This window comes from Solenopsis invicta, chromosome 13 (genome assembly GCF_016802725.1).
Source record: "Solenopsis invicta isolate M01_SB chromosome 13, UNIL_Sinv_3.0, whole genome shotgun sequence".
NCBI classification, from domain to species: Eukaryota; Metazoa; Arthropoda; class Insecta; order Hymenoptera; family Formicidae; genus Solenopsis; species Solenopsis invicta.
The window spans coordinates 9,189,782-9,217,407 of record NC_052676.1 but is presented as its reverse complement, the minus strand read 5'-3'; the positions used below and the strand labels follow the sequence as shown (position 1 = coordinate 9,217,407).

Genomic DNA, 27,626 nt, shown 5'->3' with positions numbered 1-27,626 from the left:
TTAAGGGGATATATTTATTGAGAAGAGTTCAAAAAAATCGATTTTTTTTTTATATAGTTTTAAAGTTTGATGTTTTAAGAATGTTTCTGTAAATTTATAAGTAGAAAACTGCAAAAGTTACACAAAATGTTTGTTGAGTAGATTTACGCACGTTAAACATGCTACATAGATGGATACATCTGCAACAGGATTCCCGAAAGTTTAAAGGGCCTTTCTTGTTTTTTTCTATGTATTCACTAATAGCAAACTTTCATTGGAGACAAATCCAAAGTAACTTCTTCAACAGAGGATTTATTTTATGGTCCTGGAGTAGATAAATCAATATAAATGTAAAACTTTTAATGTTTTTGTAGTGTAAACTGAATGTAAAATGCGTTTTTCTCGAAATATTACTTTCAAAATACGTGTCTATTATATCTTGTAGATTGCTTGACCGATTGATTTGTAATTTTACATACTTCTTCTAGACGCTAAAAACAAATTTTAAAATTTGTTTACATACAATGCTTCGTTTTTTTACAGCCACCAAATTAACAAAATTTTTTATATAAAATTGATATTTAATTTTGACCAACTTCCATTTTGTTCAAACATAATATTTCGAAAAACGGCTCCTTCAAAAACTACTAGATTTATATATTAGATAGTTATGTTACTAGATAGTTAAGTTATTAGATTTATACTATTTAACTTTATAAAACTTATGCCATTTTGCTTTCAAATGAGTTTTATGATGGTAATTGCAAATCCCATTTTTGAAAACAATCTTCATAAGAATTTTAATAATGCAATTTTTAATTATTTTTAAAATAAAATTAAATAACCAAGAAAAAAATATAATCTTTCAATGAAACAAACCAGATTTCTCAGAAATCACAAAATTAGACGTTGTTTTGACGCATCTAAGTGAGTATACTCTCTTAATCTTTTGCGACATTGTAGGACTTTTGGAGTCCCACCTTTTTCTGCTTAAATTTTATAATTATTTTAACAAATTTCTTAATTTTAAATACAGGTTTTTTGTTTTCGAGTTTTTGTAGAATATATATTCCAAATATATGAACATGCTTTTAGAAAAATAGGTAAACACAAATTTTCATAATTACTGTAAAGAAACAAATAGTCAAAATTTGTGCTTTTTATAGAGAAAATGCATTTCTATTAAACTGTTATCAATATTGAAACGGATATCTTGGCACTTATTTAGGACACCCCTAAAATATTTTCCAGAATTTTTTCTAAATTATTATTTTTTTATTATCAATTAATAATCTTTGGAAAATATGAAAAAATGAATATCTTTTATAATATTTTTTATTTTTTAATTCTGGCTTTTGATTCATAATTATCCCTGAAAACAAAGTATTAAAAAAATCGATTTAATACAAAATTTGTAAAACGAAGAGTTAAAGATAATCTTGATCCGCCTATTATTAATTCTATTAAAATAAAGTATTTGAAGTTTTAATAAGGTCTCGAAGAGACCCAAGTGTGTATAATATATACTTACAATTAAATGTATAAAATCAGAACAGATGAAGGATGTATGATAGGTCAAAAGTTTAAATTCATAACCTTGACTCATTATCGCGATTATCAGCGGGTCGCTAATTTTGTTTGCGACGCTTGTTCGCCGTTGATGCACCCGCTCTTGGACTCTTTGCTGGCTCTGGTCCAGAGTTTGCGCGTAAGCCGTTAGAAAATAATTCACGATCGCCGCTAAGGTCAGCCGTCAGTTAGTGGGCTTTTAAGTCAGTCGGTCAGTCGAGCCTCGCGATTGATCGACCATTGATTGGGAATATCATTTCTGTCATCGAGAGAAAGAGAATTAAAAGGGGCGAGAGATGCCGGACGCAAAGAAGAAAGTATGCATCGTTGGCAGCGGCAATTGGTAATTTCCCTTGTGCCAAGGATAATTAATTAGATTGTAGTTATGTGCACGAGAACTTGTTTCTCCCCGCTTTTTCTTTTTCTCTCCTGTCTTGTGTTGATTTATTGGGCTGCGGCTCAACTGTATTCTCTTGAGGTAAGTTTACATAATTATAAGTAGTCAAATAATCACTGGATAATTAATAATGCAAGAAAAAATCGCGAAAATTCTTTTATATTTAATATCAAAAAGTTATTTGTTCATTAATTAATATAATATTTAAACTGCATTGTCGATTAATACTGTTTAATTAAATATAATATGTAATATTAAGCAAATGAGAATAATAATAATATTGCAATAATATAAAATACTTTTTGATATTTTATTTAAAAAATTTTATAAAGTTTTTATAATGATAAAAAATAATGAAATAATATACATCGTTATATATTAAAGAGGAAGATAATATGTATTTTATCTCATTATCAGAGTTTAATCCAATTTTGAAACCAATAATAGTCATAGTCCCGTTTGATATGATTCGCATTTTTGTGACAAACACACCGCAATGCAATTGCGGTACTGTCTGCTTATTGTTCCAAAATTAACTCGGTGCATCATCATGCGATTTCGAGGACATAATATGCAACAGCAATTTATTAATAAAGCAAAATTTTACGATTATGTACGAATATTATATGAAATAAATAAAAGTTTGTGATGTAGAGTATTAATTGATAAAAAAATACAAAAATTAAATAATGTAAAATCAAAATTGAGATTGATTCGATTGATAAATATTAATGACTTCAAATCTAAATTTTTGGATAATGGTTAAGTACAGTCAAGTATAGCAGCAAACATGAAACCTGTTGACAAATGCCTCAATCGCTCTTGTTAAACGCGATGATTCTTAAGTAAGTACAAAATATTTTGTGTGGGTGTGCGTGCGTGCGTGCGTGCGTGCGTGCGCGCGCGCGCGCGCGCGTGTGCGTGCGTGCGTGCGTGCGTGCGTGCGTGCGTGTGCGTGCGTGCGTGCGTGCGTGCGTGCGTGCGTGCGTGCGTGCGTGCGTGCGTGCGTGCGTGCGTGCGTGCGTGCGTGCGTGCGTGCGTGCGTGCGTGCGTGCGTGCGTGCGTGCGTGTGTGTGTGTGTGTGTGTGTGATGAAGGGGGTATTCATTAGTTTATTTTAAGAAGAAAAAGTCCTAATTTACTTTATTTTCAAGATAGAGGGCGTCAAGGTTGAATAAAAAATAAAAATGAAAATTTCTAAAATCTAAAAAACATTTAGAGATGTATTATTCCAATTTGTGTGCACGTTAAGAACTATTTTCTAATAACGTTATTACACCCATCACGTGCGTATAAATATTGTATTAAGTTTTTAATTATTGAGAGATTGGGCATATGTGTTTAATAGACCTTTTCTTTTTAAAATAAGCCAAGAAATATTCCTTTTACACATTGTATTTGCTTAAGAATCTTCTTACATATTATAAAAAAAATCGCCAATACCGATTTATGATTTATGTTTCTTAAAGCGATGCTGGAGTCATCTGTACTTACATTACCGACAAAAATATTGTTTTGTTTAATAAGTTATATTTTGTATTGATTTTGCAGAAATATATATAATTTGCTTTACATAATTAAAATAGGTATGCTAATGTATTTGGCTCTGATCCATTTTTTTTATCAAAAATAGAAAATAATATAAAAATTATAGACTTTCTTATCGACTTTTACTTTAATATGGCGTTCAAAACTGTTAATTTATTATAACGAAATACTTACTTCGTGGAAAGTAACGTGTTGCATGTTGTCAAAAAGATAAATATAATTAAAGCGTATTTTTTATATAAACTATATAAAGTTACTGTTTTACTAATTTTTACAAAAGTGGAATAGCATCTAGAATAACTTTTTTTGTTATTTGTTTAAATAGAAGAATACGATAGAATTTATATAAGAACACAAGAAAAAATGTCAATATGATATAACAATATTAAATATGGATGTACTTTTATTGGTTTATTTTAAACCGTTAGTTTAAATACTTAATGTAAATAAATATTAAATTGATATGAAATAAATATTATATTAGATAAATATTTTTTAAAATTATTATTTTAAGTAAATAATCAAAGGAAACATTAATGGTAAAAGTTAATGTTAAGTCAATGTCAAATAAACGTCAAATGCATATTTTGTCTAATTTATTATTTTAAATCAAGCATTAATGTAAACTAAATATGTAAAATAAATAATTAATATAAAACAAATGTTATTTTATGAAGCTGTACAATATACAATTTCAAATCAATTAAGTTTGAATTAATGTTAAATAAATATTAAATTAATATTAAGTAAAGAAATGTTTTCCCAAATTGTTTCTCGTAATAAATAATAAAATAAATATTTAATTAATGTTCAATGAACGCGTCAAATGAATATTTCTCCTATTCATTATTTTAAATAAATAATTAATATTAAGTAGATATTATAAAAGAGTAAATATTTATTAAAAGTAAATATTTTTTTCTATCATCTTAAATGAGTAATTAATATAAAGTTTTAAATAAACATTAAATGTATTTTTTTCTTTAAACTATTAAAATGAATAATTAATGTAAAATAAATATTAAATTAATATAAAATAAATATTTTTACAATAAAGTTATACAATGTGTAACTAAAATTAACATTAAAAAAAACTTTAAAAAAAGATTGCTTATTAAGTAAATGCAGTTTGAATAAGAACATTAATGTTCAAAAACATTATTTAATAAAAATTGTTGATAAAATTTTTGTATTTGTAAATTGTAACCTAAATTTTCTATAAAAATAGTCAGCAAACATTTTCGTAGTGGGATGTTGCCAAATGGGAAACAAAAATGTCAGTGGAACAATAATGCCAAAGCCCGGGCCTACTGTGTGTCTTCAGTCAGTCTCCAATGTAAATCAAATTTGAAGAGCATATTCTACAGTCAAATTAACAACACCAGAGCTGATCTGACAATATATGTGACGACAATTTGGCAACAAATCCTTAGGAGTTTTATCGCAAAACGTCTACAGATTGGTATATGAAATACAGATCAGATCTGTCGCCAGATACTTTAACGGAGCAGTGTCAAATGCAAACCAAAAGTCTTTCTTCAGAAACGAAAATAGTTCAATGTCAAGACTTTTGTATTAATTTTTACAAAATTAAAAATTATACATTATCAAAATGTATTACATTTATTTTTCTTTTTTATCTTTGGACGCAATTTTGAATATTCTTTTTCAAAATCATTGCATTAGAATATATAATATATATGTAAAAAATTACAATTGTCAAGCCTTTTATTCCATTGTGTGCAGTTTTTCATTTACGAGAAGTAAACTCCATCGACAGTGCCGCGTGTTGCTTGCAGGTAAACGACTTAATGAAGACAGATCTCTTAGATTTTTGCCATCAATTTGTTATCAATATATTCAAAATGTTAAATTAATAAAGTATTATGAGTCATAAATTGTTACTTTTAAGTAACAAGAACAAGTTAATTTTTAAAATTAGTAATGGTACAAATAAATTAAAAAAAAGTAATGTACTACTTTTTTTAAAGTAACGTTTCCAATCCTATATAAAGTTTGATTTATTAACAAGTGTAACAAGTTTACTCTGCACCTCGATTTTATGTTTAAAATTGTGAGAAAAATCAAAACGAAAAGAATATAAATAAAATATTTTTGAGACATTACAAACAAAAAAATCATGTAAATTTGCTTGCTTTTGAAAATTTGTTTTTAACAAATTTTGTATAGAAAAAAATCACGAATGTACAAATTATGAGTTTTTACTTATTTAATTGCTTACGCAAATCATGTTTTTAACAGAGATAAGTGTAATATTTAGTTTCTAAAAAATAAAAAAGTCGCTTTAGGAGATGTATCTCGGTATTGGCAATTTTCTTTATATTATTATTATATTATTTATTTATATAATTACACTGAAAAAAATCTTTTATGTTCAAATAATTTTCTTAATTTAAATAAATATTAACTAGTATTAAAATTTATTTTTAAACTTAAGAAATATTTTATTAATCAAGGAAATAATGTTAAAATCAGGGACCCTGACCGAACCTCAAATCGATAATCATAACAGTTATTTTTGTCAGACCGAAACCGAAACCGAAATATTGTGCAGACTAATCGACCGTAACCGTAACTTGACTAAAAATATTTTTCCGGTTTTCTTAGTCAGATTTTTTTAAAATGCTATTAAAGATCATATTAAATCAATATCAGGTAAAAAAGGAGAAAAAGCGCATGCTGCGTTCTCTCTCGACGAGACATGAATAAGAAAAAAAGATACACGGCATTTATATTTCATCTTTTTTTTAAATATTTTTAACGCTCCATAGATATGAAGTTGATTTTAAAAATTAATTTTTTCTTCAATTTGTGAACATAAAGTGAATACAAAAAAATAAGATCTTTGTAATGTTAAAACAAAATTTTTAAAGCTAAAATTATATTTCAATTTTTCCGGCTCTTTTAGAGCACCAAAAAAATTTGACAATTTTAATTGAACTTTTAAGACCGTAGATATTTACTTCTTGGTTTTCAATAAATAACGATATTAGGGTGTCTATGGAGGGTTACTTATTTATTTCTTTGCTTTTATTATGATAATTTGATTAAGATTATTATGTTATTTTATAGAGAAAAACCACCATTAATATCAGTAAAAAAACGACCATTAACGCTACAAGTTGCTTAGAATGTTGAAGTAAAACAAAAACAAAAAGAATGAAATTTTGAAAGACCCGGTACCTTCAATCATTTTTAAACATTTTTATATTAAACAAGTGTTGTTTACAATAAATAGGAATTTTTTATAATATCATATTTATACTTGTATTATTTTTATACATTATCATTTTTATACGTTATTAAATTTTATAATAGGTAATAATTGTACATCTGTAACTATAACTGATAAAGACCGAAATCAAAACGGTGACCGTAACCGCGTTATCAGTTTATACAAGACAGAAACCGAAAATTGGATATAATTTCTGACCGTAACCGGACCAAAATTTTATTTTGGGCAGAGTCCCTAATTAAAATAAAAATATATGTAGACTTAAATAAAAAAAATTTTTTCAGTGTATTAAAGTATTAATTACAGACAAAATATTATTTGTGCAAAGAATCTTTTTGTGATATGTGACAAATAATTTTAGGGGTTCGGCGATTGCGAAGATTGTGGGTGCGAATGTCATGAAGTACAATAACATATTTGAGACTCGAGTGACGATGTACGTGTATGAGGAGATCATCAATAATGAAAAATTGACCAGCATAATCAACACTATCCATGAGAACGTTAAATATCTGCCCGGACACAAAATTCCAGAAAATGTGGCAAGTATCTCGAATATATTATCTCTATCCCGAACAGACATTTGCATCTAATAAATGTTTATAATAAATTAATTTTATAGAAAAAATACATATGAATGTCTTTTCCAATTACTCTGTAGTATTGCCTACAAATTTATCAGCATTTTGTTTGCAACTTTATCTGCAATTTCTCATTGATTTCTCTCTAATATGATTTACGGATAAATTTCTCGAATATTTCTTCACAAACCGCTTTTGCAAAGAAATATCATAGAAGAAGCAGAAAAATATTTTTAACTGGGATTGAATGTGAGTGAATAACTTTAATAATACAAAATTGTGCAATAATACATAATACAAAAATTTATACAATATAGTATTCCAAAGTTAATTGGCAGTACTGAAAATCCATAATATACATAATATAAACATACGTATGTAGATTTTCAATATTGGCATTGTCAAAAAGCAATCATGCTGAACATTTCATTAACATTTGAACATTTTTTTATCATGCCATGTATGTACAACATTTAGAATACAAATTGAACATTTTGTGAATATTTAACGTTACTTGGGTTGTACAAGATATTTAATGTTATCTGACATAGATAAAACGTTTTAGTCATTAGTAATTAGTGGTAGTGCGGACGTAGACCTTTCCAGACGGCATGGATACACGATCAACTCCTCCTGGAAAGAGTTTTGGGAGATCCTCCTCTTTCACCGTTGGCAGGATCATTACTTTCTCACCTGGCTGCAATATCAATCGCGTGATTAAATCGGATAAAAACTCATTTTGCAATCATTGAATTGAATTAATGTCATTTACCGTCGCAATTAAATCAGATGTGAAACTATTGCAAATGACACGCAACAAAAAGATTAAAAATGAGACTCACCACCCAGTTAGCGGGAGTTGCTATTTCCGGCCTTCTGTCGACGAGCTGCAGTGAATCGATCACACGCAATATTTCACTGAAACAATAACATTGATTAATTAACTCATGTAACACGTATACAGAAAGAATTTGCTCTTGGAAAAATCACGACAGCTGGAAGATATAGACTTCAAAGAATTTTACTATAATTAAATAATTTTAGTATAAATTAGTTAAATTTATAATTTTAGTTAAATTTAATAAAATTATATGAAATTTTATTAAAATTATAATAAAATTCTACAAAATCTATGTTGTTCTACGGCTACTATGATTTTAATCCTTAGTGCATACATTGAGTATCTTTACTCGGAGTCTTCTGTTGCTTATATCTCGGGTTGTAATGCATTGATTTTAATTAATTTTTTTGAAATTAATCGTTTAAAGACTAACAAAAATAATTTTCTGGTGCAAAAGTTGGAAAAGTCGTAGCACAAAAGATATTTTGCAATAAATGCTCAAAGGCGTGTTCAAATGTCACAACTTTGAAAATCGGAATAATTAATTTTAACCCACTGTGCACATTGAGAATTAAGGATATATTCTAAAAGAAAATTCTCTTCGTGTACTAAATACGTTAATGTAAAATTGCGAAGCGTATTAAATGCAACGCTAATAGCGCAACATTCGATCAACTTACTCGACGTTGCGTCCAGTAGAGGTCGGATATTGCATGGAAAGTCGCAGACGGTGATCCGGACTGATGATATACAGAGACCGAACAGTTTGAGCAGTTTCCGGATCATCCTTATCCTGCTCGTCGATCATGTCCAGCTGCACTGCAAGCTTGCGATCAGGATCGGCGATTATGGGATACGGGAATGCGCCAGGAATGTCCTTGCAGTACGACTTAATGTCCTGCAACGAGAGAAATCAAGGATTGCGATAGTTGAAAAATGATTTATAAATAAAACTAATCAGAATTAATTAAAAAATTGGAAAGAAAGAAAGAAAATGTCTTAAGAATTCTGAAAACAAATAAATAACATTGAATATAAGATTCAAGGATGCTCACATTGACCCAGTCCACGTGGTCCTTGAGCTTGTCGACGGAATGAGCTAGCAACTTGGTGTTGCGTTTTTCGAAGTACGGTTGATGCACTGCGATACGGCCCAATTCGGTGGTGCAAACAGGAGTAAAATCCGCAGGGTGAGAGAATAGGACTACCCATCTATAAAGGATAAATGATCGTTAAACAAATCACATTGATGTGTCAGAAAATTGATATTGTAAAAGTATTATGATAAACATATGTATATGATAATTATTACACATATTACCCACTACCATATGTTCGCGAAAAAAGAAATCGTGCAAATTTTCTTACTTTAAATGAATTTGCCAGACCAATTAAGGTCCACAGCTAATTTTTTAGAGTATTTCTAATCGGTTTTTAAAAAGTCTTTTTTGGTCTATCTGAATAAATAAATATGTATCCCCACCCCATATTTTGAAAACATTTAAAAAAACGTGACGTAACTATATAAACACCTGTATAATTTTAAACATATATATATATGTTTATTGTTACATACAGTGTTATAAACTTATGAAAAAAACATCAAAGTTGAGTGATGTAGAATCAAAGTTGAAATTGATTTGGTTGAAATTAAATCTACATTATTTCAAATCCAAAATTTTGGGTGAGGGCCAAGTGTATCAGCCGATATGAATCCCCACTGACAAATGCCGTAATCGCTCGTGTTACGGCACTTATCAGAAATACAATGATATAAACCGGTCACGCGATTACCCTGACTTGAATGTAATACCTTCAACTACAGACACTTAATATAGTTGAGTGCTTGCTTTGGCATTGTGCCAAGGGTAAACCCCCTGTTGTTGCAATATACATTTATTTCAGCTCACGGTCGTTCTTCAATGTGAATCATTGAACGAGCCGTTTACAATTCAGGCATATTGCCTCAGCAATTCCTTATAATTAATCTCGCTTCTTTATAATTACTTTCAAAAACTATGTATTTATTATGCATTAATTTGCGCAAGTTTTATTCAATAACTTAATCTAGTGATCGTTTTGATAAATTAAAAATAAAATTACTATTTAAAATTAATATAGTAGTTTCTTGTACAAGAAATTTTTCTTAGAATTCTTCACATAATTTTTCTTAAAAAAATGCTTTTGTCTTATATATTTTTATAATTTTTAAAAAACTTTAAAATTTTTTGTGCAAATTGGAACACTTCACAAAAATGGTGAAAAAGTTTACATTTTTTTAAAAATTATTTATTGTATAAGTTCTAGTTGAATAATTTTAATGAAATTTCAATTTTGTATTTATTTTGGAACATTTTTATTATTGATTTCATTAACATTTTATCAAAAATTCATTAATTTTAATAAAATGTTATTACTTTATCATTACAGAATATTTGTGCTTCTTTATTTTAATTTCATAAAAATTTATTGTTATTTCAATAAAAAGTCATTAATTTATTGATACAAAATATTGTATTTTCTACGCAATTTCTTAAAAATTTATTACCATTTTAATAAAATTCATTAATTTGTCATTACAAAATACTTATACACGACTTTTTGTTGTAACGTTATTTAAAATTTATTACAATTTTAATAAAACTTTCTTTCTTTTTTATTAAATAGTCTTTTAAATATTATTAACTTTAATAAAATTTCATTACATTTTCAATGAATTTTCATTAAAATTTTTTTCATTAAATGCAGAGAAAATAATATTCGAGAAATATAATTAAAATTTTGTTATATATTCAAATTTCATTAAATTTAATAATATGTTAGATTAAAATTTCATCAAAATATTGAAATGTTTTTCATTAAACACAAAATTATCTTTTTAGTTAAATATAATTAAAATAAAATGCATGGCATATCTATTCAAATTTCATTAAATTTAATAAAACATCAAATTAAAATGTCATTAAAATTATTTAAAAAATTTTTTTATTACAATGTAAATTCTAAAACATATTAATATTTTTCATTCTATAACATTTGAAGAAAACTTATTTTAATCTAAAAAAGTTTTGAAGTCTTTCCTTAGTAATCATATTACAAAGAAATCTGTAGCAAACAGCTGGTCCAATACGTAGAGTACGTTCATATAAAAATTTTGTTATTATATAATAAAATATAAAACTATTTATCTTGTTATGAAAGATACATGTTTTCTAGTCCCAGAATTAATTATTTGAAGATCAATGAGTGTGTAAAAATATCCGTTAGCCATGATGTAAGAGCCATCTCTAACAAGTTGTTATCTTCAACTACTTGTCACTGATGTTTCCTACGATAGACGATCTATTCTTGGATCGCGCACTTTGCTGCAGATCATACGCAGTGAACAAATGCAAATTCAGTTGTTTACTATGCGCACTGGAATCTAAGGTTATGCATTTCGCAATTCATGAACATATTTGCCGACGGATAATTATTACGAAAACACAAACTCGATAAGATCCCTCGTATAAACCGAAATTGGTTTTGCAATTTGCGTATCGATATCAATGACGTGTTATCTTATACAGAAAATAAACTACAAAAATATGAAAGATTAGTAGTAATCTATTGAAAAACTTATTGTCTTTTTCCGTAAGCAATCTTGTTTTCTTATACGTTTTCGTGTTTAGTGACATTGATTCTTACATTGAACTTGACTTCAATATAATGAAATATCGAAGCCACGTTAACCATGAACTTGACTTTATATAACGAAGTCAAGTTCACGATTAAAGAAAATAGAACTTCGCGGAGGGTTTACGTTCTTCCACTGTGTTCAGTAATCCATAAAATGTTCTAAGGACATTTGTATGTTGGAATGCCCTCTTTAGAAAGTCTATACCGTATAAGTACTTTCAAGAGAGTTTAATGAGAGTTTCAAATAAAGACACTTAAAAGAGAATAGTGAGATAATTAATATAAGTGGATGACATAATACAACGTGCTGCTTCTTGCGAATTAATGTAGCTACTCAGCAAACACCAAGTTACATGTAATATAAATGTTAGTTGTAAGTTTCCACTCAACAACGTAATTGTTATATAACACTTGTTATATAACAGTTACATTAAGTGGGAAATTACAACTAACATTTGTATTACATATAATTTGGCGTTTGCTGGATATTATTATTCTTATGTTAGTTATCTCATATATTCTCTTTGAAGTATCCCACATATAGCAAGCTTTATCCGAGGAACATCCTCGGAACGTCCGTAGTACGAACGTTATATGACGTCTTTAGAACGTATAAACCTTGGAAATTTGAGCTGCAGAATTTATATGCATTAAATGGACATATCGTATTATAAATAAAATATTATATGTAATATATATGAGACTCACGATTTGCCCTGCCACTCATAAAAGTCGATGGGACCTTGCGTGGTATCGATCTTAAAATTCGGTATGATAGCGTTAAGCCTCATTATCACTTTGTCCTTGGACACTTGATAGGAAAATTATTCGTACTACGATCGTCTGTCGCGACTGGAGGCTTGCCGAGCACTGATGAGTTGATCTGAGCAAACTGCATTATCCGTACGGTTGTTCACGCGTTTTATATACGTGGCGCCCAGATTCAACAACAGAATGTAAAAACGTCTGTCAGATATCGTATCTATATACACGTACAATCTGATAATGAATGTTTGGATGGGCAGACATTGATTCTTTGATATCAATACGGACAAGATTGATTCTCTTTTTTTTTATAAAAAATGGAAAAACAGGAAGCAATTAACCTATACCTAAAAAAATTACAAATATACCAGAAAATTTACGTATATGGTACCGCAATAACGTCAGTAAATGATCATTATCATCGAATATCGATATCAGAATTCACGTATTTTTTAATCGTATGAAATCATGTTTTTGTTTTTTTTTTTTGCAACAAGATAGTCAATCTAGTAGCGTAATGAGAAAGCGGTTCTTAATATAATATAATACTTTCTTAAGCAAAAATTGGGAATCAAAGATTTGTTTGTAACAAAAGGCAAAAAATAAACTATAAACTATCTTAACTGCTTGAGCAAAAAACTAAAGAAAAGCAGTTAAAGTTGTAAAATTTTTATGACCAATTCCTTCTTTTTTGCTATAGCAGGCATAAGTTTTTGTTTAAAATTTTCCTCAAAACGAAGAAATTTTTGTTTCTTATAACAGTCAAGCATGTAAAAACATTTTTAAGGAACTAAAAAAGCTATGCAATAATTAATCGCTTGGTGGTTATCATTTGTTGATAATGGTAAAAAATTAAGGCATAAGGGACGGGAAGAGAAGGGCAAATCAAGTGATTTGATTGTTTATTCGCTGCAAGTTTCGCAATTGAGTGCTCACGAGGAGAGGAATTTTATAAAAAAATAAATAAATAAATTGTGGGGTGTAACATACAAAATATGTATGTTACAAAATATACAAGGAATGGAAAGTTATTTTTTAAAAGTAACTCGTTATCGTTACTCGTTACCAAATCGAAAAAGTAACTAAAATAGTTACTGTTATTTGTTACTGACTCTCAAAAGTAACTTAATTGTTACAGTTATCGTTACATAGACAGTAACGATTCATTACTTTTCCATTATTTTTTTTAACTTTAAAATGAAATTAGATTATATTAAAAAATGTTAATATAATTCTGAACTTACAGTTCTTAAAATAAATAAAACTACAAAAATTATATAGAATTTCCTAGATAAGGTTCATATAGAATTTATTAAATAAACACTCAATACGTTTTTTATCGATATTTTTAATAAAAAGTTAATTATATCATAAAGATTAATTATGTCACAAAGGCTTGACTTTTGTCTGAAGGTTTTACTTTGTAATGTAATATAAAAGTAAAACCATGAAAAGGTTTCACTTTAGTATTACATTTTTATTGGTATTAATGTACTATATATTTGTTTTTAACAAAAGTTGGTACTTCACTTTGTTATCTTGTAGATAACCTCTTGAATGCGATAGTACAAAATTACCAATAATAAACAATCTGATGCACTGCTGGATAAAGCCGTATTAAATTTAATAAATGTTTTTTTTTTTTATTTGGGAAAAGCCTTTAACAATTCGATGTCCTTTTTGATTTTAAAAGTCGTTGCAGTTTTTCTTTTTCAGATTCAGAACCTGATTTTGATCGATGAAAAGATTAAAAATTATATCATAAATTAAAAAGTAACGTTAAAAATAAATTCGTTACAGTTAAAAAAAAAAAGTAACGCTCTTACCAATTCGTTATCAAAAAAATGACTGTAACGATAACGACGTTACAATTGCAACTCGTTACTTCCTATCCTTGAAAATATGTATAATAAACAATAAATATATTTTTTGATAACATATGAAGATATGTAATTTTAATTCGTACTTTTTACAATGATCCATCAAATTGTTTTGGAAAAAGATAAATTGATAAGAATGCAAATATTCCAATCTCTGTAAAATTTTTTGTATATTTTGCAGGTCGCCGTGCCCGACGTTGTGGAGGCAGCAAAGGACGCAGACATTCTCATCTTTGTTTTGCCACATCAGTTTATACGTACGTTATGTTCGACACTACTGGATAACATAAAACCAACTGCAGTTGGTCTTTCTCTTATTAAGGTATCTTTTGATTAATTCTTTTTCTCTGTTCTTCTCTTAACGCATTATATGAAATTAGCGAATTTGAATTAAAGGGTTTCGGTCGAGGTGAAGGAAATAGTATCGAGTTAATCTCCAAGATCATTGAAAAGCATCTGAGAATACAGTGCAATGTTCTGATGGGCGCTAACCTGGCCAACGAAGTCGCAGAGGAGAAATTCTGCGAAACCACAATTGGTAAATAATTTCGTAGTTATACAGTAGAAAGATTGCAGAAACGTTGTAAAAATATTTCATTACAAGATTGTAATATATGTTACAAAAACTTCGTAAAATGTTGCTGCAATATTACTGACATTGCAACAATAATAAAATATCCACCTTTAGAAATATTACAATGCAATGTTGCTATATTACAATGTAATATGGTTTGATGTTAATATTTTACGTGCAATTCTATTAACACATTTCGGCATGTATAACTTTCAGGAATATCATGTCTTTGAATGCTTCTTCAAGAAATTATTAATTTAGAATTTAGATAAAAATGCTACAATTATAATGCTTATAACGCGATTTTTATTTAATATCCTGTGGTTTTTTACGAAAAATACAAAACTTCACCTAGCAACATCGCGCACTGCTCGTGGTTGAATAACTTTCAATTTTCTGTGTGTATTTCTGCAATATTTTGTAATCTTTAACGAAATATTTGAGAACTTTCAATATATTTTCAAAGAAACATCCCCAAATTTTCAAAAAAAATTTTAGAGAAATAAATTTCAGTTTAATTTCACAGAATTTTCAGCAACTGTTTAATAATTTGATTAAAAATGATTTTTATACCAAATAAGATATTAGAAGAATTTTAATATTTTCAAAGAAATACTTATTATTAAAATTTTGACCCAATTTTCGGAGAAATTTCAATTTATTTTCATAGAAGTTTCACAGAATATTTTTGAACAAATATTCAAAAATTTGAGTAAAAATTATTTTTAATAAATATGAAAATTTTCAGGTAAATTTGCAGAGAAGTATTAGTTCAATTTCAATAATTTTTTACTATTTTTACTATTTTTGTTGAAAAAATTTATTTCAGTGAAAATAGCAAAATTTCAGCAAATTTCAGTATACAACACAAAATTTGCTTTGAGATTTCAATAGTCATTTCTCATGTATTTTTGGCTGCTAAACACAAATTTGGACGTGAAATTTTTATCAGGATTTTGAGAAATTTGCTATTAAAGTTGCTAAAAATTGCAATTTTGATATTTTTTGTGAATCAATAACTTTGAAATATTCTGAACTTTCCATTTTGAAACAAAAGATCTAAATTATCACTATAAGATCAAAAATAAACTAAATAAGAATAGTTTTAGTGTTGCGTCTATCTCACTGAAATTGATTTTACCTAATCTATGAACCTGTACAGAAGCATGCACTTAATTATAAAAGACAAATTTTCACAAAATAACGTTTTTATTTTCTGCGGTAGTTAAACACGAATCTAAATACAAATTTAAAAAATTTTAAATAACGGATTTAATATAGCCAATAAAATTTCAAAAATTCATAAAATTAAATTATTTATATTATTTATGTACTCGACACTGACGCTCAAGTCGAGTCTAAGATATTCACCCTGGAAAATCGAGAGGTTTTAGTTGCGATCCCTGGCTGAGTTGTTATTTTTCGCAACAAATTCTTTACAGTTTTTTTAGGGGGAAAAAGTTCTCATATGTAGATGGTTATTAAAATATTATAGAGGCGATCTATTAGACACTATAAATGTTTCAAAACATTTTTTAATTGGTCAATTCGTAAAACTTTGATCTGATTGGTCAATCAAATGCTTCAAAGCATTTTTTCACGTCAAATGTATTATATATCTATTATGAGAATTCTTTTTATTGTACATAGTATATCGTTCAAAATTATTATCAAATTCTCTAATAATCAAACATAAAATTATAGGATGTAAGGACAAGCGACTGGCACCGATACTGAGGGATCTCATTCAGACTTCAAACTTCCGAGTGGTTGTCGTGGAGGATTGTGATACTGTGGAAGTGTGTGGTGCTCTGAAGGCAAGTAGCTCACCTTCTATTGTCTTTTTTTAAATCACTTTTATATTCTTTTTTAATACTGTTTTGTTATTGTGACATCGATGACCGACAGTTTCACTTTTTACTCCATTATCTCATTAAATTTGTCAATTAAATATGTTTTAAATTTCACAGAATATCGTGGCTTGTGCCGCTGGTTTTGTGGATGGCCTTAGTTTGGGTGACAATACGAAGGCTGCGGTGATCCGATTAGGGTTGATGGAGATGATAAAATTTGTCGATACCTTCTACAGCGGTTCTAAGCTATCCACATTTTTCGAAAGCTGCGGTGTCGCTGATCTGATTACCACTTGCTACGGAGGAAGAAATCGCAGAGTTTGCGAGCAATTTGTCAAAACTGGCAAGGTAAAAAATTCTAAGTCTTCATTTTTTATTTCTCTGCGAGATTATCCCTTAAAACTCACTTTCACAAACTTGGTTTAGTTAGAAATGAAAATTGGTCTTTAATCTTTATTATAGTGAAATATATTTTCATAATATCATAATATTTTTTCCTACTGAATTTTTCATATTCTAAATTTATTAGCCGACCAGTACTGAAAATCTGTTCACGTTATGCATACTATAAATTATCATTGAATTTTGATCGAGAAGCAATCTAGATATGATCCTCTCAAAATATTTTAGTGAACTACTGAGTCAGTAGACTCGAAATAAATTGAATTTATTAATTGATTTTAAATCGGATTATTTGAATTTTCATCAATCTGTTTCAATACAATTTGCATTTATAACAGTTAAAAATGCAAATTTTATTTAAAAAAAAAAATACATTATAATTTTGAAAAAGCCTAAAATTTTATTTAAAAACCGATAAAGAATAGGGAAGTTGATTTGAAACAGGAAGTAGTCCGATTTGGAATCATTGAATCGAAAACAGCGTCTTTCTATTTTCCGCTATAGTTCAACACAGTAGAGAGTCAAAATAATCTTCAGCAAAAATTAAGAATTAATTTGATTATCTTTCCAACCGTCTTTCAGTTTAATAATTAAATTTTATTTGCGCCTTATAGAGAGCAAAAACTGCAAATAGGTCCGATTTATTTCACTATCCTCTATAGAAATTTATATAGAAAAATTATGTAAAGAATTCTAAGAAAAATTTTTACCACATATTAAACAAATTTATTTTAAAAAATTTACGTTGCTATGGATGTGACAAAACAATCCACTTGTTAATGTATACTATGATGTATATCGTACAGACTATCAAAGCATTGGAAGATGAGCTGCTGTCTGGGCAAAAGCTGCAGGGGCCAGCAACAGCAGACGAGGTTCATGATATGTTGAAAGCACGCAATCTGATGGACAAGTTTCCATTGTTCACTGCAGTGCATCGCATCTGTACTGATCAATTGCGACCGGCGGATCTCATTGATCAGATTCGTAGTCATCCTGAACACGTGTAAGATGCAGAATTCAAACATGTCAAATTTCGTTAGCCCTCAATACTTTAATGAATATAATTCTTTAACAATTCTCATTACTGACGATCCAGCTTAGATGACTTTCCTTCCTCACATACGTCCTTTCAACTTTGAGTAAAACAATTTTTGTCTCTTGTGGAAACATTTTAATGAAATTTTAACAAAATTTTGTTGAAGTTTGTTTATTTTAAATCATTCTAACCAGTCATTTCATCAAAATTTCATAAAAAATTTGTTAGTGTCAATTATATATACTTTTAAAAAACGCGTGAATTTATTTTAAAAATCATATAGTCTTTTTTAAAGTGAGATTTAATATAATTTATTCTTATAATACACATAATTTATTATATTTCTTGCTTTAATATATATTGTTTTGGAGCCATTAGCTTTCCGTCTTTTATGCGAAGCGCACGCGTTTTCTCGATTTAAAACATAATTTTTTCTTTGTATTCTTGTTATATAATGTAATTTTAACTAGCACTATTGGATTTCTCGTTTTAAAAACTATAAAAAATTATGTTTATTTTCTCTAAGCATAGTAAAAACAGGCCTTTACGTAACACCCTTCTTTATTGAAATGTTAAGTTTATTAACATTTCATAAAAATTTCATTAAAAATTTTCTACCAACAGCAATACAAAATTTTAAAAATCTTAAAAGTGCCAATTAATTCGATACTATACATATTGTTAATATGTATAGTTAATTCAGTAACTAATTACTGAAAAGATGCTGAATTCCACCCTTCAGGTTCGCTCCAAAGACTCTCTTCATGTACTGAATCCTCCTCCACGCTACATTTTCAAATCGTAATTGCAATAACCTTCATTTTACACAATCCTTATTTTCTACACTTGAATAATTTATGCAGCCTACGAGAAAGGTAAGCACACAAGATCATCGTGATCTTGAAATAAATATGTGAAATAAATTCCGTATGTTTTAGGATGAGGTTGGAGGAGGGAAGTGCATAGTTCATACAGAAAAAATGTAGAAACAGCCTGTGATATCGAGGAGAAAACGATTTAGCCAACAAACACTTGTACATACTTTAAACGTCCTCATTGTAATCTTGTTGCTGTAAATAAAGATTATTTTAATTATGAAGATAAGATTTTTTCCATCAAAACCACTAAACGTGTATATTCTTTATGCTCGTATTTTTGAAACGTAGTTATAACATTTTATATAATACATTATTTACAAATATTAATTTTATTCGCAAAGCGTCGTATCCATCGTCGGACAGTTTTTTTACAATACAGAATATCAGCAACAATTTGTGCTACCGATCTTCCGGCTTGAGCTTGTCCAGCAAAACCACCTCGTATTTAAGGAATTTAATAGTATTAAAGAAGAATCCGAATGTAATATCAAATGATGACAATTAAATTAAATTTAATTGCTAATCAATTTAATTATTTATTTAATGCATGTACGCATCTTTATTATCTTCCCTAATAAAAACTGTAAAGAAATTATTGCGAAAAATATTTCGACCTTGAAGGTTTGAATCTGGATTTCTTATCTAAAAATTTTTTTATTTTTTGTTCTACGTCAAAAAGTAAGAAATTTAACGTGCCATTTTATATAATAAAATTTCAGTTTTTTTATTCTTGAAGTTTTATATACAGGGTGATTCAAAATAACGTATTGCTCCCAAAACTGGCATATTCTTAATCGAATTCTGAGACGATTTTTCCTTTGGCAAAAATTCGTTTGGAGTTTAGTTTTCAAATTATAAGAAGAATTAGTGTATGACGGGTAGGATACAAGTGATAGACAGGGGCAGCGCGACTTACTATTACACGCGGGTGTTTCCGTGAGGCGTTTGCTGCGCTCAAATGATTGATAACAATACTCGAACGACACATTCCCATTTAAACTTTCTCTCTCTCTCTCTCTCTCTCTCTCTCTTTCTCTGACTTTCTGTCACTTTAGGAATGCTATATTTAACTTGTTAAATATCGAGATGACCGTAAAATCTTCAAATTTACATTATTATAATGAATGTACGCCCGCGAATAATAAAATTAATGCAAATTACTTAAATATTATTTGCAAGTTAAAAGTAGCAACGCACAAGAAGAAATATTTTTATGGTTTTCGCAAATAATTAAAAATAAAGAATAAATAAAATACTTAGAAGAAATTAATTTTGATAAAATCAATTTTTTAATATTTTGAATAAATAATAATTATCTTGATAAAGTCATTTATGGATCACACAATTTTTAACAAATAATGATAAACATGCATTTGCAACATTTTTCTAATAAATTGTATTATTGTAAATCGTATTAATCAATATTTTCATTTTGATGGCTTTAACCAATCATTCGACACTGCTATGTTATATCAACATAATCAATAACACTAATCAATTGCTTGATATTGGGTGCTTTCCAGCTACGACACAAGTCGACTATGTAACACAGTGTCCATTAGTGTAAGAGAAAAAATTTTAGTTGTCTCACTCACACTAATGGACACTGTGTTATACAGTGTCGACTTGTGTCGTAGCTGGAAAGCACCCTGTATGTTCTGTGTTGTAACAGAGTGTCCATTAGTGTGAGTAAGACAACTAAAATTTTCTCTCTTACAGTAATGGACACTGTGTTACACAGTGTCGACTTGTGTCATAGCTGGAAAGCACCCACTAGGAGAAATGAAAGCTCTGTACTTAACATGGAAAACAAAAAACAAGACACTGCCATCTGATGGTGAAGTAGGAAATTAAATGGACTGTAGAAGGAGGTTTTCAGGAGAGAGAATAGAAGAAGCTTATTTATGCAGACAATAACCATTAACTTATGCCGGAACCGGTAAAGTTCATTATTAGGATTTCAATGCTTCTGTTTACCGAGGTCTCGATAAACAGTAGCCTTGAAATTCTATTATTGAATTTTACCTGATCCTGCATAAGTTAATTGTTATTGCCTGCATAAATCATCCGTTGTTCTGCATTGTTGGAGTGACAGGTTATCAACACGAAAATCGAGTGAGCAGATGCTCACTCTTATCAACTTACATCAAGGCATTTTATGATTGGTCATTTTAACTCCCACTTTCAAGTGGACCCCATGTTATCGGAAACCACGATATTAGTTTCACCCCCGTGTCGACTTGTGTCGCCATCGTGCGTCCTTCAAGTTTGGACGTGTTCGCCCGTTACTTATGTTTTTGAACCTGTCAATTGCATCACAATCGGCCGCCGGACACGACTACATTAGCTTATACATCGTTCTGAGCCTCGAAAGCTAGAATTTAAGTTAATGGTTAAATCATCCTCGCCCTACGAGTCACTGGGGACGGGTGCTAATTCAATCGGAAAAAGAAGACTTGTGTTGTAGCTGGAAAGCACCCATCGTCGAGTGAACACGTGTTGTGTGTAACGTAAACACGTGTTTCTTCGAGTAACTTTAACGCGTCGAATGATTGTAGTGATAATTAATGATTAATAATAATTAATAAAATCGATCGATCGGTTTGTCGCATCGTCCGCGTTTATCGATCAAGTGAGTAAATAGTGCGAATATGGTGAAATGTGAAACTTCAAGGGATAGACCCGGATAGAGGACAAATTTTAATTGAACTGTCGTGAAAACAGTAAGCTGATCGCCGTGTGGAATGGTGCGTGAGTAAACGTGCTCAAACTTGTTCGAATGCCCCCTCCCTCTCCCTCCTTTCCTTTCTTGTGTGTGCTACTTTTAACTTGCAAATGATATTTAAATAAGCCCACTTGCATTAAATTTTATTATTTGCGGGCGTACATTCATTATTATAATGTAAACTTGAAGATTTCACGGTCTTCTCGATATTTGACAATAAATATAGCGCACTAACGACGCACATCCATTTAGGCCAAAATATGAACTAAAATTATATCCATTTTGCAACACTGTCGATAAAAATGGTTCAAGTCTGTGCTAAAATCATGTAGTGGGGGTACCCCGTATAACCGTATGCATAAAGAAATTGATTGGCACATTTCCTTATGCATGTGCTAACGTCAACTTCCTTATGCAAACGATTATGCAGCTACGCAAAAGCCTGTGTCACGGCCTTTACAGTGAGTCGCGCCGCCCCTGTCCACTTGTATCCGACCCGTCTACGCTAATAGCGTTTTCAATTGCAGCGGATTTTAACCCAGGTTCGTCGCCATTTGCCGGAATCATCTAATTAGAACAGATGATCGTCCGTCAAAAACGCTATAATTCTTATAATTTGAAAATTAAGCTTCGGACAAATTTTTGCCAAAGGAAAAATCGTCTCACAATTCAATTACAAATATGCCAGTTTCGGGACCAATATGTTATTTTAAATCACCCTGTATAAACCCTTAAAAAAGTTTCTGATTAAGTTAGTTCTTTTGTTACAGTCCGTTTGTTTTCTGTTCCTAAACTCCCTGAATTAGTGTGCACTTAAAATGAAATAGATATATATTTGAAAGTTAGTAAAAGCAAGAAGGAATGTTTTAGTGCAGTCTAGTACAGGAATAGAAAACAAGCCTAATAAATTGCCAAAGTTAGACGTCAAGAGTGGTATTCCCTTTTAAGAGAGGGGAATCAAGTATATATTTACATTGAGCAACTAAAACGTTAAATTTTGGACAACAAGGCAATTTTAGTAAATAGCGTGAGAAATCTTTAAGGGCCAGTTTCACAACCTTCAGTTAACTTAATCGGCTGATTCTTCTATCGAAATTGACCAATCGCATTTGTCGTTAAGTAAAATTAACAAAAAATAATCAATCACGATTGACATTTAACCGGTTAGTTAAGTTAACCGTAGGTTGTGAAACTGGCCCTAAGGCTCCTGACTCCTTTAATGCTCCAGCCAAGAACTCCGCATTGACGGTAGCGACATTCCGTCACGGACAAAATTAGAACTAATAGACATGAAACGTGACAGATTGACGATGAGATTTTGTCGTGCATGTCATTTTGTTATTATGTGTTTCATTGTGAAAATATCATTTATCTTGTATTTACCAAATTCGTAACAATGGACCGCGAGTAAAGTTTCTTTGAATTTTATACATAAAAGTACATTTTTCACTCCTTTCAATAGCTATCCGTGTGTTTTCTTGTCTAAATAGGCGTCACTTTACGTGCTTTTTACAACTATTTACTGACTGCTAGGCGAAAAAAGGATAGTCGTGACCGATATTTAGAAGTGTTTTAAAGCCGATTAATCGGTTTTATCCAAATTGGCTTTATTTACAAATGGCATGTTTGACAATATTACGTGTCATTTCACGCAATTTCTCGCTTCTGACGTCACGACTTCAATATGGCCGCGGCAAGTACTCAGGACTTAAGGGAATTTGGCTAAAACAGACTAATCAGATAGTTTTAAAACACTTCTAAATATCGGTCACGACTATCCTTTTTCGCCTAGCAGTCAGTAAATAGTTGTAAAAACAACGTAAAGTGACGCCCATTTAGACAAAAAAAACACACGGATAGCTATTGAAAATAGTAAAAAATGTACTTTTATGTATAAAATTCAAAGAAACTTTACTCGCGGTCGATTTTTACGAATTTGATAAATACGAGACAAGTCATATTTTCACAATGAAACACACAATAACAAAATGACATGCACGACAACAACTCATCGTCAATCTGTCATGTTTTACGTGTATTAGTTCTAATTTTATCCGCGACGGAATGTCGTTACCGTCAATGCGGAGTTCTTGGCTGAGGAGTCAGGAGCCTTAAACTTGTTCTTTCATAATCACTTATATAATCAATTGAAAAATGTTCTGCTAAAAGAAATAATACAACATTTCATTGGTGGCTATTCAAGCATTGTATGACCCTGCTCCAAGCAAGGATAAAAATGTAACTGTATTAAAGATAAATAATGAATTAATTTTTTCTTAAGAAGTATTGTATTTCCTAGATGTTCACATTATTTTATCTATCCCCTGTATGTACAGCAGTTCAACAACAAAATAGTAGCGTCAAATTAACGTGTGTCGTTAGCAATATGACAGCATTGTGTGATTCTATAACTTATTACTTATTATAGCAACATAATGACAACAAGAATTTTATGATAACAGACTGTAGTATAAGTTGTTAGCAAATTGTTGGCATGTTCCAAATATCAAAGAGAATTTGCAGCTTGTTTTTTGCTATTAGATTGCTTGTGTGCACAGATCCTAATCAACTTTTGTTACCAATCTGCTGACATAAAAATAGATTTTGTTGATAGACTAAACTGATAGAACAGATGGTTATGGATCTGCAGTCAAAATCTGATCAATTGGTTGCCAATCTACTAGTAGATTGCTAACATTTTACTGAATTGCTATCCTAAGTATGCTTTTCTATCATACAAATATTAATTTGCTTACAAATATGGACTCAATTGTTACAATTCTAATGCATGTTATGATTGAGAGAAATATGAAACAATACAGATGCAGGTAATACACATTACCTGGGTCAATATCTTTCAATATTATGTTATCATCAGCTTAATTTTAGTCTTTGGTTTTTTTGTCTGCTTTACTCTCTGTGATTTTATCTTTCTGATCTTTATATGGCACATTGTCCACCAAGACATCTGGAGTAAGTCGCAACGCTGAAATTAATTCAAGTAATTGCTTATTAATTAGATATAAACATAGATAACGCAATTAATAATTTATCTCTATTATATAAATTTTACGATTATTTACCGACTTTTCCAGGTGCCGTTTCGACCGCCTGTATAACAGTTGTTCGTATCTCATGTTCAACTTCCTGCGCAAATTTATTTAACTAAAACAATAGTAACACAATGACTTTTACACAAGTTCTCTTAATCTTAGATATGAAGAAATATAAATGTTCATATTACTATTGAAAGCTGCTGTGGCTTTCTATCAAATTTTTAGTGTGTAAGAATTATCTAATATATTTAAGAAATAAGGATATACATAACTACAAAAAGATGTTCGTGTGGAAAGATTTGCGAATAAATATATAAATAACGCTGGGAAGAAAAACAGTATTTACATGATTGCACTAATTTTTATAATAGCAACAGAGAAATTTTATTGTGATATTTTATTTTGATTAAAGTAAACATTCGTTTGATGTTTTTAAAAATGGAAAAGAAAAGGAAATAGAAATTTGTGCAGTTATCAAATATGTTGTAAAAAAATATTTGAAAATGTTAAAATAACTACATAAAAAAGGCGCAATCACTTGTGATCACATGAAAGCAAAACAAAGGAAAGAGCGGAGTTAGACTCAGCGTGCAATTTTTTTTTTTTTTAAGTGGATGCTCCAGACACAAATAAAACATTATTAATCAATATGGAAAATAATAAGCTCAAAGTATTAACCAATATTAATATAAATAAAATTTCTCTTGTGATATTATGAAAGATGGCACAACAAAATCATGCAAATAGTTTTTCTCCTCAGTCTATATATTTACATTTATAGAACTTTTCGAATAATCCTTATACAGCAAAAAATGAGAAATGTTTACAATTTTACATGTTATTTTTGCCCAGGAACTAATCTTTTCCGCATAGTTTTGTACACTTCCTGTGTGATATATGTCAAAGCTAATACCAATATACTAATGATCAATGTTTGCCATTATTTATATAAAATTATTAGACATTATCTATATAGTAAAAGATTATAAGATTTTTACAAGATAATTATCTACAGTTATTTAGATAAAAAAATAATTTGCTCTTATCTTTAACTACTTATGTTTATTATTTTCATCTTTACAATTGCTAATAATGCTACATAAAATTGAGAAGAGTTCCATACTTCTTATTATGTATATTCTTATTTCTTAAATGCATTAGATACCTCTTACACCAAAAATCATATTCTTAAAATTTATGAATTCCTTATTAATTTATTTATAAAGAATTTATAATTATTTTAGAAAAAAAATTTATAACGTTTCAATTATATGTCTGTATGCTTGAAACAAATAGATACCTCCTCAATTGCTGCTTGATTTGTTACATTTTTATACTTTCTGTATTCTTCGTTTATCTTACTCCTCACTACTAAAGAACAATATAGTAAAACATTACTTATTGAAAATACTAAATTTATACCAAAGTGTACATTAACAAAGAGCAAAATATGTTACCTTGCAATGCATAATCATCGCCTTCAAATGTCTTTAATCTTGTTTTATGAAGTTTCTTAAAAACTCGCAAGACCTGAAAACAATTGTAATTGCAAAACAAATGAAGATATAAATAAAATGAACAAATTATAGACTAAAACTACAAACATTATCTATCACATAGTATCTTCAGTGTGTTAAATTTTTTTTTCTTTTATATAAAATTTCTAATTTTAATTATAAAATATATAGATGTAAATTTTATATATATATATATATATATATATAAATATATATATATATATATACACACATAATGTATTACATCTATATTAGGATGGTATTCATGATTGTTCTACAAAATTAAAATTTTTTATTTATTTCATATATTTACGTACATCGTACATCAAGTACGTAGGTGTTTAATGTTTGAAAAATTCTTTATTTATTGAAAAACATCAACATTCCCACAGTTTATATTTCTATTTATTATTAAGTCCATATTTAACAAAAATTTTAATATTAAAAGAATTAATTATCGCTATTTTAATATTTATCATATCTCAATTATACAAGATTATAAAAAATATAATTATAAATTAATCTTCAAGAAATGTCAACCTAAAAATACAAGACGATAGATTTAACCTAATCTAACCTAACCTAACTACTATTTATGTAATACACATAAATTAATCAATAATTAACCTCTCGTCGAAGAGAGTCGCCCATTTATGCAAATTCTTGCATTTATCGTCTTTTCTAATAGTAATTATTTTCTGCTTATTGTATACAATTGTATATTTAAAAAATGCTAAGCGCTAAGGAGAATCCGCCATTCATGCAGAATTCATATTTTACACCACATTGCACCACGTTACATTACACTGCGTCCGATATCCAATGCACGATTAAAATCCAATGCATTCGCATACGTTGTGTGATTGGTTAATTTCTTACGATTTAAGGCTTAGGGCCACTTGCACCAACGCCGATTAACTTAATCGGCTGATTTTTCTATCGGAATTAATCAATCGCATTTGTCGTTAAGTAGAATTCACCTGAAATAGCCAGTCACATTTGACACTTAATCGGCAGTTAAGTTAATCGGCGTTGGTGCAAGTGTCCCTTACTGCGCTCATTGTAGATAGACTATTATGAATTTCATGT

At 29.2% G+C, this 27,626-nt stretch overlaps 3 protein-coding genes across 10 annotated transcripts; 1 reads left to right on the top strand and 2 right to left on the bottom strand.

Annotated features, from left to right (window-relative positions):
• Positions 1 to 1,698: 1,698 nt before the first annotated feature.
• Positions 1,699 to 19,460, top strand: LOC105194115 (glycerol-3-phosphate dehydrogenase [NAD(+)], cytoplasmic). 2 transcript variants are annotated; one of them, XM_011158849.3, is made up of 8 exons: positions 1,699 to 1,891; positions 7,110 to 7,290; positions 14,675 to 14,815; positions 14,890 to 15,031; positions 16,772 to 16,884; positions 17,038 to 17,268; positions 18,129 to 18,328; positions 19,300 to 19,460. In XM_011158849.3, the coding sequence occupies exons 1-8, from the start codon at positions 1,845 to 1,847 to the stop codon at positions 19,325 to 19,327; spliced, it is 1,083 nt and encodes a 360-aa protein (XP_011157151.2). In that variant the 5' UTR covers positions 1,699 to 1,844; the 3' UTR covers positions 19,328 to 19,460. The 2 variants fall into 2 exon arrangements, with proteins under 2 accessions (XP_011157151.2, XP_011157152.2); XM_011158850.3 differs by having other exon boundaries at positions 1,715 to 2,026.
• LOC105194114 (peroxiredoxin-6) lies at positions 7,573 to 12,775 on the bottom strand. The gene is made up of 5 exons (XM_011158848.3): positions 12,557 to 12,775; positions 9,226 to 9,382; positions 8,851 to 9,068; positions 8,172 to 8,247; positions 7,573 to 8,026 (listed from the first exon to the last, which is right to left on the bottom strand). Exons 1-5 carry the CDS (start codon positions 12,637 to 12,639, stop codon positions 7,898 to 7,900), a joined length of 663 nt encoding a protein of 220 aa, XP_011157150.1. The 5' UTR covers positions 12,640 to 12,775; the 3' UTR covers positions 7,573 to 7,897.
• A 1,974-nt stretch (positions 19,461 to 21,434) lies between the features above and the next one.
• Positions 21,435 to 27,510, bottom strand: LOC105194113 (complex III assembly factor LYRM7). Of its 7 annotated transcripts, none has more exons than XM_039456639.1 (6): positions 27,165 to 27,510; positions 26,478 to 26,550; positions 26,321 to 26,391; positions 25,048 to 25,129; positions 24,807 to 24,950; positions 21,435 to 22,531 (listed from the first exon to the last, which is right to left on the bottom strand). In XM_039456639.1, exons 1-5 carry the CDS (start codon positions 27,186 to 27,188, stop codon positions 24,850 to 24,852), a joined length of 351 nt encoding a protein of 116 aa, XP_039312573.1. In that variant the 5' UTR covers positions 27,189 to 27,510; the 3' UTR covers positions 21,435 to 22,531; positions 24,807 to 24,849. The 7 variants fall into 7 exon arrangements, with proteins under 7 accessions (XP_039312573.1, XP_011157146.2, XP_025994575.2 ...); XM_011158844.3 differs by lacking the exon at positions 21,435 to 22,531 and adding an exon at positions 24,230 to 24,547; XM_026138790.2 differs by lacking the exon at positions 21,435 to 22,531 and having other exon boundaries at positions 24,230 to 24,950; positions 25,048 to 25,111.
• Positions 27,511 to 27,626: the final 116 nt, after the last annotated feature.

Bases quoted from the DNA above. Each gene is read 5' to 3' on its own strand.
- LOC105194115 (XM_011158849.3), top strand. From the start codon at position 1,845: ATGCCGGACGCAAAGAAGAAAGTATGCATCGTTGGCAGCGGCAATTG. The intron at 17,269-18,128 runs GTAAAAAATTCT...TATATCGTACAG, and splicing joins AATTTGTCAAAACTGGCAAG to ACTATCAAAGCATTGGAAGA. The intron at 18,329-19,299 runs GTAAGATGCAGA...CGTATGTTTTAG, and splicing joins CGTAGTCATCCTGAACACGT to GATGAGGTTGGAGGAGGGAA.
- LOC105194114 (XM_011158848.3), bottom strand. From the start codon at position 12,639: ATGAGGCTTAACGCTATCATACCGAATTTTAAGATCGATACCACGCAA. The intron at 9,383-12,556 runs GTGAGTCTCATA...TATCCTTTATAG, and splicing joins TATGAGTGGCAGGGCAAATC to ATGGGTAGTCCTATTCTCTC. The intron at 8,248-8,850 runs GTAAGTTGATCG...TTATTGTTTCAG, and splicing joins TCTACTGGACGCAACGTCGA to TGAAATATTGCGTGTGATCG.
- LOC105194113 (XM_039456639.1), bottom strand. From the start codon at position 27,188: ATGGGCGACTCTCTTCGACGAGAG. The intron at 26,551-27,164 runs GTTAATTATTGA...AATTGTTTTCAG, and splicing joins GCGACTCTCTTCGACGAGAG to GTCTTGCGAGTTTTTAAGAA. The intron at 25,130-26,320 runs GTATCTATTTGT...CTATTGTTTTAG, and splicing joins ATCAAGCAGCAATTGAGGAG to TTAAATAAATTTGCGCAGGA.